The following is a 14709-nucleotide window of genomic DNA, read 5'->3' as shown; positions in this document are numbered from 1 at the left end:
TCTTCAAAAAGAAACAAGTTTATCAAGTACAACAAAAAAGTTCTAAAATGTGGATATACTCATGAAATATTAGCATCACTGAAAAATACAAATGTGCACAAGTGACGCATATGGCACTGACTATTCCTCAAATGACTTAAACCTTGGATTTCATTTCTTAAGCTGTAACTATTATTGGTAACATAAGCACCTTGTTTTATCTCACCTCCATGTAGACGGACTACCCAGAATGACCCTCCCCCATTCTCACAGCTAGAGAATGTGTACCCAACTTTCAGACCGAGCTTAAGTATCACTTCCTCTCTGACGCCCTCCCAAGGTTCCACAGTAGAATGATATACTCCTATAGCACTTGGTACCTACCTCTGTCCCAGCTCAGACCCTACTCCTCACTAGCCTGTGAGCTTCTAGAGGGAAGGGACTGTATGTTTTCAGCTTTGTGCCTCTGCATCTAGCACAGTGCCTGGCTGTTCTCAAATTATGTTTGCTGCAGTTGAAATGTCTATGGTGGCCAAACTAGGAGACCTGCACAAGATACAGAGACGTGTCATTATTCTTTTGTTCATCCATTTACTCAAGAAACAAGTATAGCTCAACTCCAAGAAAGAAGATAAAATCCCTGCCCTTGAGAAGCTCAATGTATGAGAATTTAAACCTCAAAGAGAAAAACCCTTTGGCTAATTTATCTGAGTTTACTAGTATGTCCAAATTAACTACATATCCCCACATGTCCTTTTGATTAAAACAAATCATTAATATTGGGAAAAATCACTTGTTCTTAATTCTATACTTTATTTATACTTAACTATACTTTTATATGCACAGATTTACTTTTTCTTTTAAGGAAAAGATTCTCCTATTTACACTTTCAAAGTTTTGTTATCGTTTAGACATCACCTTTTGAGCAATTATGCTTATTATGTCCTACTTGCTTCCTAAAAGTAATTTAACTAGGAAATGACAAATTAATTTTAATCTAGGGTACATTATAAATACTCAAAACATACTTACTGAATTAAATTTTATGACACAACAGTTTCAATTCTTAGGGATATTAACGTTAATTCAATACCTTCTATATGCGATGACCTCAATATTTCTCATATAATTCTCACAGTAACCTTATTGTATGAAAATAATTACATTAGATATTGCTGATTGCCCACTCAGCAGCTAATATCCTCTTCTTCCTCACTAACACAATCCTGACTTTGATCAGGTGGTCCAGGGCAGCTACATGCTTGGGTCTAGTTTTTCTCCACGTTTAAGTAGTTTAAGAATGGGCATATGACCCAATACTGGTTAGGGGGACCCAAAAGGAGGTCTGACAGGGGTTTCTGGGGTTCATGTTACTCTCAATAGAGAGAGAGAGAGAGAAGGGTGGGGAGAGAGAGAGAGAAAGAGAGAGAGAGAAGAGAAGAGGAAGGGAGGGGGAAAGGAGTGGAGAGGGCAGAGGAGAGGAGAGAAGGGGAGAGGCATTTTCTTCATTGTGCTGTTTGGAACCAGGCAATCATCAGTTCAAGATGGATGTGGAAAAGTGGCCCTAGAACACTGACATCACTGAACTGCTTATATTATCCATCCTAAAACCTCCTATCTTCAGACTACTTCTTATGTGAGATTAAAAACGCCATAGTTTAAGCTACTCTTAGGTATTTTGTTTCCTGCATTCAAAAGTATCCTAACTTATATGATGATCATTTCCATTTTATAGATCAGGAAACAGAAGCTCAGAGAGGAAAAATCATTAGCCCCATATCACACATCCTGGAAGTGACAGAATGAGGACTTGAATTTAGGTCTAATTAACTTTGAAATCCATGCTTCTCACTACAGTTGCTGCCATCCTAAACAGTATTTAAAATCATGATGGGATACCACATTAACAACTAACAGCCTAGCTTTTGTCAGAAACTAGACTGAAGATCAAATTAATCAATTTGTGTAGATGATATAAATGCAAACTGCTTATAATAATATGTGTAATTTGCAAATTTCCCTATATTTGCAAATCTGTTTTAGTTTTCTCCAAAGATTCTAATTATTCATTCATTCAACAAAATTTATTAAGTATTATGCCTAAAAATTTGCTCAATCAAACTAATCATAGTATTAAGATTAGTATCAAGATTAGGAATTTCTCTTTCCCTGATGACTGCTCTAAAAACACTAGAGATAGATTTGTTCTTTTTAAGGTATTTACCATTTAAATAATAAATCTTTTTTTAAAATTTTTATTTATTCATGATAGTCATACAGAGAGAGAGAGAGAGGCAGAGACATAGGCAGAGGGAGAAGCAGGCTCCATGCACCGGGAGCCCGACGTGGGATTCGATCCCGGGTCTCCAGGATTGTGCCCTGGGCCAAAGGCAGGTGCTAAACTGCTGCGCCACCCAGGGATCCCTAAATAATAAATCTTATAGTTAAAATACATTTCTTCAGTTCCAGTGGACTATTTTAAATAGACCTGGAAATTTTCACAAGTCCCCTCCAAACATAATTTTGTTGTAAGACCAACAAAGTTTACACACAAATTCTACAGCAGAATCGTGGTTAATAATTTCGATTTTGAGTGAAATGTTTACTTACCTGCAGCATGACTTATTTTATATTCAATCTAATGTATTTTAATCCCCAGACCAGTGGGCAGTGTTAATTTGAATGGCTGGGTTGGTTGAATTTCAAAGAACTATTTAAAAATAAATTTGCAATACAGTACTTTCATGGTTTGTCATATGAACTACAGACCTAGATTATTATTTGATTCTAACATGAAAAACATCAATTCTTAAAACATTCAGTTTAGATGAGAAGGAAGCAATTCATATGACCTACTTATACCATTAGTTAAAATAAACAAAAAAACATGATATATATTCTAAGAGTGTGAAAACTGTATCTATCTACTGTTAAAAAAATATTTGTTTTAAAGTGATTACTATGTTTTAAGTTTTTTTTTTAATTTTTATTTATTTATGATACTCACACACAGAGAGAGAGAGAGAGAGAGAGAGAGGCAGAGACACAGGCAGAGGGAGAAGCAGGTTCTATGCACCGGGAGCCCAATGTGGGATTCGATCCCGGGTCTCCAGGATCGCGCCCTGGGCCAAAGGCGGGCGCTAAACTGCTGCGCCACCCAGGGATCCCTGTTTTAAGTATATTTTTTATATACTTACTTCTTGATCCACTAGTGAAATATCTGGCCTCAGTCCCTCGCAATAATGCATGTAACGGAGAGAATTCCCTGGCAAATCTCCTCTGAGTAAGATAATTGCATCACGAGGCATAGAAGCTAGAAGGTTCTTTGCAAATTTATCAATCACATAGTTGGTCCTTTGGTCACAAATGCTAAATAAAAAGATAAGGAAATATTAAAATAGCAACATAGTCCTACAGTTTTAAAGAGAATGTGTTTATTTTCTGCTCCATTCTTTGTATGCAGTGTTTCAAAGTATTCTAATTTATGTCTTCTAAGAGGATGTGGATATTTGAAAAAAGAATGCTATCATCTGCAAGAAAAAGAGGAGGAACTAATTGTGCCGCTGAATAAAAATCCGTGTACTGTTTTACTTTTGGAATTTATGACCATTTATATAAAAAGGGAATTGGTTAGTGCTCAAGAGTAAGTTATTTTTCTTCCTGAAAGGATATCCAATTTCACTAAAAGAAGTAAGGCTTCTGATTTCACGCGAAATTCAAGGTAATTTCATGTCAATTCCATTTCAAATAAAGAAATTTTCAGAAATGCAAAAGGAAATCTGCCAATTTTTAGCTTAACTTTGTATGATACATTGGTCTGACTCTCTTGCATGCAAGCTTGATCCCTTCTGCCACTTCCCTAAACCGTAGGCTCCCTGTGGTCTTCTCTTCCTTCTAGGCGGAGAAATCATAGGGAATGAGACCAACAAGAAGGAAGGGAAAGTTGTTTACTTCTCTCCAGGCATTTTTTGCCTATTGCCAACAACAGCAGTACAACTCCTTTCAATCATAGAGTGGACTTTCTAACTTCAAAGAAAACTGGCATGAATTCTGAGAGCTTCCCATGAAAAAAGAAAAAAACTATGAGAGAGTAAAAGCACCAAAAAATGGAACAAGCAATGTCCTCCTGTTATTATCAGGTCTGTTACATGTAATGGTTCTGAGAAACACAGCCTAAAATTTAATCATTGGGCTAGCATCACAAAGCAAATGAACACAACTAGGAATAAAATATTAACCCTTGCCTTTGTAATTGATGCAATTGTTTCCTACTGTGATTCTCTACTTTGCAGGGTGATGCCTCACATTTTGCCACCTAGCAAAGTTGCTATTGCTCTGGGACAAATAAAACAAAACAAAATAAAACAGCCCAGCCTGTACAAGCATCCCTGGTGTTAAAACTGGAATACCCTAAAGATCCAAGTCAGGAGAAGATTGGGATAAAAGAAACTTGGGAAACACGGTGGGGCTTTGAAAGCCCTTGTTGAGCTAGCTATGGAGTTGTATCTAGGACTTGCATCCCCTTTCTACCGGACCTCCTGATGACGCAGGCTTCTTAGCACTGGCTCTACCCTGCTATTATAAAGAACATCAATTTTTAAACTTAAGTTGAAAGGGACATTCAAACGCCTGGGTGGCTCAGCAGGTTAAGTGTATGAGACTTGGTTTAGGCTCAAGTCATGATCTCTGGGTCGTGAGATCAAACCCTGCATTGGCCTTGCCACTGAGCACAGAGTGTGCCTGGGATTCTTTCTCTTCCTTTCCCTCGGCCCTTCCGCCCACTCATGCTCTCTCTTTCTCTCTCTCTCTCAAATAAATCTTTTTTAAAAGGGGGAAATTGGACCTTTTAAAATATCAATCAAATCTCATTATAATGAAATTCCAGTGGACTCTTCCACTGCTGTAATGTTTATTCAATATTGCTGGAAATCAGTGAACTATCATCTAAAGCTATCATCTAAAGCTTTATGCCAGACTGAGATTTTTATTGGCATGGTTATTAAAAATATTTTGAAAAATACATATAGTGCTACTAATGATGCATAAGGGTTAAGAAACTTTTAGAACTTTGATTATTTCAAAATAGTTAATATTTACTACTATGGAGTGAACTAGATAAGGGCCAGGTGTTAGTTACTCAAAAGATGAAATCTGGGATGCCTGCCTGGGTGGCTCAGTGGGTGAGTGTCTGCCTTTGGATCAGGGTGTGATCCCGGGGTCTTGGAATCGACTCCCACATCAGGCTCCCTGCAGGGAATCTGCTTCTCCCTCTGCCTATGTCTCTGCCTCTCTCTGTGTCTCTCATGAATAAAGAAATAAATACAATCTAAAAAAAAAGGTTGAAATCCTCGAAGTATGAAAGGGAAATATTTTAGGACATACAAAAAGACCCAAATGTCTTTACTTCCATCTAAGTGATATTTAGATCATGGACTTCTATATAACCTCCAGATCCTACAAAATATCTCTGGGATTCCTTATAGGAAAATACACAAATAGTTTATATGTCCCACCCAAGCCCTTGTTGGCAATGCTCTTTAACCACACATCATGCATGCTGAGATCCTGTTCAAAAGTTTAAGAAGCACTGTATTCTGACTAAGCTTTCTTACTCTGAAAACCAGTGGAGGTTAAAGGTCAAATAAATTCCCAAGAATCTAAATATCTAAGTATCTCTTGTTTGAGTGCAACTTTTCATAAAAATAAGCATGTGTTACCTGAAATTGGAATATATTTGGTAAATTATAAAAAGAGTTGCTGAAAGCCATTCCAACCACTGAAGCCCACTGGTGTTCAGCACTCGCTTACTCTCAGAAACAAGCGCAGCCAAGCCGAGGCCAGCAAGGACAGCCACCACCGCATTGCTCTGCATCCAGAATCTTTCCACCTGCGACAGAGACATGCAAACAGGACATCCTGCTGACCGGTTTATGTAATCAGTCAGGTACTTGTTCATTTAAAAAATACACTGTGTACACCCACTGCTTATGCCTGCTGTCACTTGGGTCTTGTTCACTGGCTTCCCCAATCCAACTCCACATCACTTTATTTTTCGGTTTTCAAATATGTCTCCTTTCCAGTTTGACACATGAATCTCCCTTTGTGGATCCACACATTCTTTTCAGTTCTGGAACGTGCACCTTGAACTTCTGCCATTTCAATGAGGGAGGAGGTGGAGAAATGCTTTTGCTTTACTCCTGAGGTCTCCTCCCATGTGGGGAGGCCCCTCCCAGTAGAACACCCCTCACTCTTTCCTGTAAGACTCTAGGCCCTGAGCTGAAGGGGAGTCTGAGAGCTGGGAGTGGGCCTGTGTGGCCCTCCTCTTTCCTCTTTCTGGAAAGTGACCTGCTGGTAGGAGGCATGTGTCCAGGGGCAGACCACATTCCTGTGGCGACAGGGGGCGGGGGTGGGGGTCGGGGGGGCCTGCCCTGTGCAGCCCTGCCTGTGGCGAGGGGGGTAAGTCCATCCATTCTGGGAGGCAGTATGAGGAAGACCCACCTGCCCACAGATATAAACTACATTCCCCAATCTCAGCGTTCTCAGTATAAAGGTGATTCACCTGCTGTAGTTGTCCTGGTTTATCCTGTTTCTCAACTAATTCAGAACTCAGAAGATCAAGTAGGGTATTATTTACTAGGCCTCTTAAACACCCACACAGAAAAGAGTTGTTTTTAGCCAGTGAAAAGGAGCTGTCTTCATTTATAGTTTCTACTACAAAGGAAGAAATATTCTAATTTCAGAAATGGCAGCCAGAGGAAAACAGGCCTGAGACCACTGAGGTAAAAACTATAGGAATATGTGGGTTATGAATCCCCAGCTACAACCTTTATTTCTTTGCTATTTTTAAAAAAATTCCAGGAGGTCTGCAATAGTACTTATACCTGGAATCACACACATAAAATAACTAACTTAAAACTACCTTATGTTTATTTTTCTACCTGACTATTGTGTTAACTAAATGTTGCATTTTTTCCCCCCAAAAAGAAGCCTCAGTCTTTACTGGTTCAAGAATTTAACTTTTTATCTATTATAATGTATACACAATTTTAACTATTTCTGAGATAAGTTGCTCTTCTACAAGATTCACAAGGACAACTCTGTACACTCTTCACCAACTTTCTGATCAAAGGATATATCTAAGTAAAACTTACCACACCCATGAAAAGTGGCTTTGAAATATCTAAATTCGCCCTCCAAGCAAAGAACAGTGAATAAATGCAAAACATTCCAGTAAAAAGCCATACTAAAGATGGAGTCTGTCTGTCCCTGTAAAAAAATCAAAATGTCCAAAATTATTTATGTGCATGAATATTAATAATAATACTGCTTAGTTTTAAACTACAGGAAAGAAGTTAGACCTATAAAACTTTCCATTTTTTTTTTTTAAAGATTTTACTTATTTATTCATGAGAGACACAGAGAGAGAGAGAGAGGCAGAGACACAGACAGAGGGAGAAGCAGGCTCCATGTGAGGAGCCCGATCTGGGGCTTGATCCTGGGTCTCCAGGATCAGGCCCGGGGCTGAAGGCGGCGCTAACCGCTGAGCCACTGGGGCTGTCTCAAAACTTTCCATTTTTAATTACAGACAAATAAAGGTCCCAGGTTAAAAAAAATTGAGCTGGAATAAATAACCAAAACATAAGAATCACCTATACACCACACTACACCGCAGACAACTTCACTTGGAACTGTGTAGCAAAGACAGGAAGTTAAAATTCAAAGAAATACAAATCATCGATCTTGTTAAAGATTAATTTCATGTCTCAAAATAATATTTTAAAATGGTATATTAGTATAATCTTCAAGAAAAATTGATTTGATAATATATATCAAGAGCCTTAAAAGTAATCATACTCATTGACTCAGTTATTTAACATGGAGGCATAAATCTTTAAGCAAAACCAGAAATGTGGATAAAGATAAGTCCATAAAAATGTTTTAATATTACTTAAAATAGTAGAAGAAGTAGAAGCAATCTGAAGATTCTCAAATAGAAAAACATTTAGGTTAATTCTCCTAAGTCAGAGAATGGAATTTTATACAGACATTTAAATAACTTCAAGTCTTTTTATATAGGCAAAGGCTCACAATATAATGTTAAGTGTCAAGGAAACAGAACTATAAATGTGTGTACATATATAAATTTACATAAAACAGGCTAGAAAGAAAATGAACAAAAAATTAATGGAGGTTAAGAGTGCCGTATTTTTTAGATTTTCTTTTATCATCAGAGGTTATTTTCTTCTTCGGAAGAATTCAAATAATTGTTTACTTCTTTTGCAATGCAACAATAAGTAGCTACAGGCAGAATAAGAGATCCAATCAAAAGTTTAAGACATTAAATGACTTGCTTACTTAGATTGTAATATATAACTCTTCCAAAATCATTAATTTATAATCAGAAAAGAAAAACTAGCAAGAAAGCAAAACACATTTGCTATAACAGAAGTGGTTAGGGTCATTTATTTGGAATATAAAATAATACTGGCAATGTTCTTTAATCACATATTAAAATATGACTCGAATTAATGAATATGGGAAAAATAACAGAAAAATAAATTATATTACTCACTTTCTTGCTAAACATATATTTGCCCAAATCGCAAGGGCTTGAATGTTGAATGAGAGCTGGGTCCTCATACTTGTTACTTGAGAACTGTAAAAGACAGAATCTAACTTATCATGGGTAGAAAACAAACTTAAGATAGTTCCAAATAAAACATTCTTTGTATAATACATCTGACTGTGCAGTGAATAGTTTTAAGGGCTAGAGGCAGATTTTAAAGTTATTTTGTCTTTTTTTTAAATGTAAGAGAAAAAGTATAAGAGTTAAATGGTTCTAAGATGTTTTCCAATTGTAATATTTGATTACCAATTTACATTATTTGGGATAGGATTAGAGCACATAATTCTGTATTTATAATACTGGTATGCTGTATTGATAATATATACCAATTTGGATCCCCCAGTTGGTTTTGTAGGAAGTTGTCTCAAATCGGCTTTTGAACTCTGTCAGCAGTGTAGGCATGGCCTCCTTTGATTTAGCGATTGAAAAACAAAATGTGGGGTGCCTGCGTAGCTTAGCCGCTTAAGCACCCAACTCTTGATTTCAGCTCAGGTCATGATCTCAGGGTTGTGGCATTAAGTCTACTTGGGATTCTCTCTTTCCCTCTGCCCCTCCATCCCACATCTCACTCTCAAAAACAAAAAAGAAAGACAGAAAACAAAATTAATGCAAATAATTTTCTGGAGAGCTAATCATAAAAAAAAAAAGACAAGAAAGGTGATCTCCAACTCTTCTTCTAACTTAAAAGGCTTCCTTGTTTTCTAGGTGTGCCTGGGTGGCTCAGTTTAGTATCCAAACTCTTGATTTTGGTTCAGGTCATGATTTCAGGGTTCTGAGATCAAGCCTCACCTCGGACTCCACACTGGGCATGAAGCTGGCTTAAGATTCTCTCTTCCTCTGTCATCTCTCCAGCTCCCCCACCCCCGCCCCACCTCTCTCTTTCTAAAAAAAAAAAAAAAAAAAAAAAAAAAGACTTCCTTGTTTTCTATATTATTTGGTTCAAAAATGTTTAAGCAATCTGAGAAATGTATTTTCTCCCTATAATTAAACTAAATTCTTCTATTAACTAATAAGCATTTCCCAAGTGTTATTTGAGTTCTGAAATAGCTCTAGCAGTCTCCAATTTTATAAAAGAAATGACTCTATACACCATTTCAAAGAACTTTCTTTTCCCTACTGGCAATTTTACTGGAGAAAATGTGATGCCATAATTATGGAAACCACACAATGTGTATTTTACTAATGGAGACTCATCTACTATGAGAAGATATTCTTACTCATTTTCAAATACACTTGAAAAATTGATTCCAGCATGAGGCCCATTTCAAACCATTCTTCAAAAGGAATGAAGTCAGTCTCAAAATTAATTCTTGGAGATCTGTTGCTTAAATGTAAGCTCTAAAACATGGTCACTGCCTAGGGTTAGATTCAATAATTTCCTTGTACAGGATTGCAATTTAGAGATATGCATGGGGAAAGAATTTAATTTGCTTGACTGGAAAAGGATAGATGATTAGGTCCCATCATTTTGAAGGATTTTCTAGTAAGTTAATTATGAGTTGCTTTTCTCAACACTCCTGTCCACCTGAAACAATTAAAGACTAGAAATTCTCTCACTCAATCAGAGAGTGCTAGGATTATGCCTTCATTCTACATTATGATTTGGTTTGAACAAGTAATGTGGGTGTGAGTGGTCATCACCTTTGTCTTCTTTTTTCTAGGCATATCACCTAACGGCTATTATTTCAATATAAAGGAGGCTTTTATGTTCCCCAATAGATGATGCAACTAAAAAGTTAGATGTATAGTGCAGCATTACTCTTGAGAGTTCTCTGGAGTTCTTGTGGGATTTCTTAAGGTAAAATATACTAGCAATCTCAAATGTGATAATAGCCCTGTAAGGTATGTAGGAAGAGCAGGCAGTGAGTCATCTGGCATGGAGCAAAGGAGAATAAAGTAAAAGCCCACAGACATCGGTAAAGCTTCCTTTATTACTGAACTTCTTGCTGCCTTTTCCCCAACCAAAAAGAAAAAGAAGCCACAAAAATTTCAGGCAGACATTAAAAAAATACTTAAAATCAGTTGTGAGAACCAACAAAAGGCTACATGAGAATAACTGGTGGCACGAAAATGTTTTCAAGATACAGTATAAAATGAAACCCAGCAGGCTAATAAAACAGTATGTACACTATGATCCCATTTTTTAGAGACAAAAATATAAAGAATATTGAATGGATACAGACAAAAATGTTAATGGGTTAACAATATTGGTTCTTTCTATATGTTAGCTTTTAATTTTCTTATTTTTAATTTTAATTCTTATTTTTGCTTACCTATATTTTCTAAACTTCCTATAATGATTATGTATTGCATTTTGGGAGCAGGGGAAAGGGACATTTCTTTTTTTTTAAAAAATATTTTATTTATTTATTCATGAGAGACACACACAGAGAGACAGAGAGAGAGAGAGAGAGGCAGAGACACAGGCAGAGGGAGAAGCAGGCTCCATGCAGGGAGCCCGATGTGGGACTCCATCCTGGGGTCTCCAGGATCACGCCCTGGGCTGAAGGTGGCGCTAAACCGCTGAGCCACTGGGGCTGCCGGGACATTTCTTTATAAATTTTTTAAAAAGATTTTATTTATTTATTTGAGAGAGAGAGAATGAGCTTAACCAAGTGAGCTACCCAGGTGTCCTGGAATGGGACATTTAAAAAGAAAAGAAGGAAGGATGGAAAGAAACAAACAAGCTAGCAAATAAACAAAAGAGAAATTGGGAGAACTTATGAACTGCCTCAGACATAGAGTTGAAATATTCTACCCATATCTTAAAAATAGGGAGAATCCCAAAAGTCCTGGAAATCCCAAAGTAATAATTAGTTAGGAGAGATCACTTTAGGTTATAGAAGACTATTCCATAATTTTATAGAAAAATATTATAAAGATAGTACAGGATTGGTATGGGTATTTTTCAAGTTGTCTTAATCTATGTCGGTTTTAGAGCAAATATTAACCCATTTTTCTTTTTCTTTTTTTCTAGATTTTTTTATTTATTCATGGGAGACACTGAGAGAGAGAGAGAGGCAGAGACACAGGCAGAGGGAGAAGCAGGCTCCATGCAGGGAGCCTGATGTGGGATTCAATCCAGGGTCTCCAGGATCACACCCTGGAAGAAGGCGGCACTAAACGGCTGAGCCACCTGGGCTGCCCTTAACCCATTTTTCAAAGAAACCTTAGTAGGTAATACAGATGAAATGTATTTAACCAGCTGTAAAAAAGGTTGGATATTAGAAATATTTAAGTCAAAAACAGAGCTTAAGAACAGCTGAAAGACAAAGTCTTAAGAGACATTAAATGAAGCTTTAAATATTTAGGAACATAGCTCAATCCTAAAAAGAAAATAATCAAATGCTAAGTACAATGTTAGAAAACGTCTCTGAAAAAGATGAAACCAGAACAAAGAATAAATGATATATAAAGCAACACTGCATTGGGTAATTTCATATCCAAATGAAAGTGGAACCATTTTAGTTTTATAGATTCTATATAGTCTACTAATAATTATTGTATTTATTAGTCACTTTAAGCTTTATCTTACTGAAGGAAATGCTAGAATGTTTGACAGTACACCAAACAACTGATAACCATACTGGCAAAAGCTACTTCTCAGATAGCTACTGCTTCACAAAGGGACAAGTCCCGAAATCCCAAAAATCACTTATAGAACTAATACAGTATTCACAAAAACCAGCTTCAGGAGTGCCTGGGTGGCTTAGCTGGTTAAGTGTCTGCCTTTGCCTCAGGTCATGATCCAGGGTCCTGGGATTGAGCACCCCATCGGGCTCCTGTTCAGCAGGGAGTCTGCTGCTCCCTCTCCCTCTCCCCACTTCAAAATAAGTAAAATCTTAAAAAAAACAAAAACAAAAACAAAAAACAAGAAACATGGGCAGCCTGGGTGGCTCAGCGGTTTAGTGCTACCTTCAGTCCAGGGCGTGATCCTGGAGACCTGGGATTGGGTCCCGCATCGGGCTCCCTGTGTGGAGCCTGCTTCTCCCTCTGCCTCTCTCTCTCTCATTAGTAAGTAAATAAATAATCTTAAAAAAAAAAAAAAACAGCTTCAAATATTTCATACTCACAGCAAAATTTTAGACATACTGGATCCTATTTCAGATTTGGCCTAAACATAAAAGAGAAAAGTTTATTTGTGTAAGCCTTAAACTGCAGCTTTGTTAGGCTATTGTATTTTAACTCTCTTGATTTAAAATACACATGTTTTAAATAGACAATGCAACATCTCTCTTCATTCAGTCTTTACCTCAGAGCCTTACTGAGTTTTTGAAGAGAAGTCAGTGGGTAGTAAACACAGACATCCTTTAGGAAGAACTGTAGAAATGACGATTGGCTAAAAATCAGTTAAACTATTTCCAGCAAGAATGATTAACACATTAATGAATTAAAAGACTTTACACTTTTGTTACAGAGTCTCTTTAAGGCACTTTGATTAGAGCTCATTATCACATGTTAGCCTATAATTTCACAATTATGTGTGAATTATACAAATTTCAAATCTGGAATGGCCCTCAAGCAATATTGTAATAGAATAACCAATATAAGTAAGCCAGAGTATAAAATTCAAGTATCAAACTCTCTATGTCAAGAAGTAATTAATAATTATCCTTTCATTAAGCTATTTTATTATGAAATATCCCTACATACAAACAACACTTACAATGTATATTTAAGGAATAAAGAGTTTTTAAAAATCTATAGAGCCACCATTCATTTAAGAAACAGAACTACACGAATACCATGAAGTATCTCACAAAGCATTCATAGGACTCACTTTTCTCACCCCCTAGTGATAACTATTACCTTGAACTTTGTGTTAATTATTCCCTTACTTTCTAAAAATATATGGTTCTACTCCTTTTGTATGAATCCTTGAGCAATAGGTTGTTTAGTTTTTTCATGGTTTACAGTTTTGTCTCAATGGTGTCATATAATATGTAGTCTTAAGAAATTTGCTTTCTTGCTTAAGACAGAAAAAGCACAAACCGTGAAAGAAAAATCTGATACAACTGTCTCTATTAAAATAAAAAGACGTGTTTGTCCTTTTACTTTTCAGGTAAATCTTTACTGTAACCACATTCAGTGTTTTTCCCTTTTATGTTCAGGGAAAGCAAGGCCTTTTGAACTTAAAAAAAAAAAAAACCAACACTTTTAGTGAAATTATATCTTATAAAGTATTTACACATCAGTATTACATCAAATACTGCTGTGTACACTATCTGTCAAATACGAAAGAAGAAAATGTTTTGGTCAAGGTAAATTAAAAATTTTGAGGGTTTTTTTTTTTCTTTAATCTTTTCCAAATATTTTACATCATAGACCAAGGGACCAAAGTCATAGCCAATGCTAAGAAGAATGAAATGTTTCAAGGGCTGGCAGCAGAGTCTTTTTAATGTTTGTTATCTTGAAAAACATACTCAGAGATACAACATTATGTCATGAGGTTAAGTGATTCCAAGTTTTTCCTAATGTATGTTAAAGGCCACATTCCAAGGAGCAAGTTTGTTATATAAAAAACTGAAATGAAAATGCTGTTGTACTGTCATTGATAAACATTGTTGTTTTTTTTTTTTTTTTCAGTCAAGACCCAGGCAGAACACTAAAGTTACACCACTTACTTCCCTAAAAGGGCTTTAAATATAAATTTACCAGACTGAATGTTCCATATTCTTCCCTGAGAAAATGTGTCAAAAATCCTAGCAATGTTGTCTGGTCTCCCCAGGTCCAACGGGCTTGATTGAGGTAGGATGAGACAGGAAGGTAGACGTAGGGCAGCAAACCAACACAGAAGTACAGACTTAACTTCAACAAAGAGCCCAGGGAGAGTTCCTGCATCAAAGCATATTGTGTTGTAGAACAATGTTTATTTTTCATCAATTCATCCTGGAACTTCAAGAACACATCGAGGAACACATCAAAATGTTTACACAGAGCTGATCTCTCAATTTATATTAAGTCACCACAGAATACTATGTTAAACCTTCTGAGTACTGTGGATTACTAGAAAATTGCATCTGCCTGAACTCCTTTGCATGGCAGGTGAAATCTGAATGAAGCAAATAATACAGGGAAGACTCCAAAGTATCGTATTTATATTT

At 36.5% G+C, this 14709-nt stretch overlaps 1 protein-coding gene across 2 annotated transcripts in view; it reads right to left on the bottom strand.

Moving 5' to 3' along the window:
• Positions 1-14709, bottom strand: part of TMEM260 (transmembrane protein 260) — a 73022-nt gene that overhangs the window by 22483 nt on the left and 35830 nt on the right. For both annotated transcript variants that reach the window (XM_072838693.1, XM_072838692.1), the window contains exons 6-11: positions 14261-14440; positions 12679-12719; positions 8552-8635; positions 7131-7245; positions 5697-5866; positions 3177-3348 (exon numbers count right to left, since the gene is read on the bottom strand). In XM_072838693.1, the coding sequence (XP_072694794.1) occupies positions 3177-3348; positions 5697-5866; positions 7131-7245; positions 8552-8635; positions 12679-12719; positions 14261-14440 (762 nt within the window). The remainder of the gene's footprint in view (positions 1-3176; positions 3349-5696; positions 5867-7130; positions 7246-8551; positions 8636-12678; positions 12720-14260; positions 14441-14709) is intronic.

The sequence above is a fragment of the Canis lupus genome, chromosome 9, assembly GCF_048164855.1.
Source record: "Canis lupus baileyi chromosome 9, mCanLup2.hap1, whole genome shotgun sequence".
Lineage (NCBI taxonomy): Eukaryota > Metazoa > Chordata > Mammalia > Carnivora > Canidae > Canis > Canis lupus.
Note: the sequence above shows the minus strand (reverse complement) of the source record. Positions and strands in the feature narration are given on the sequence as shown.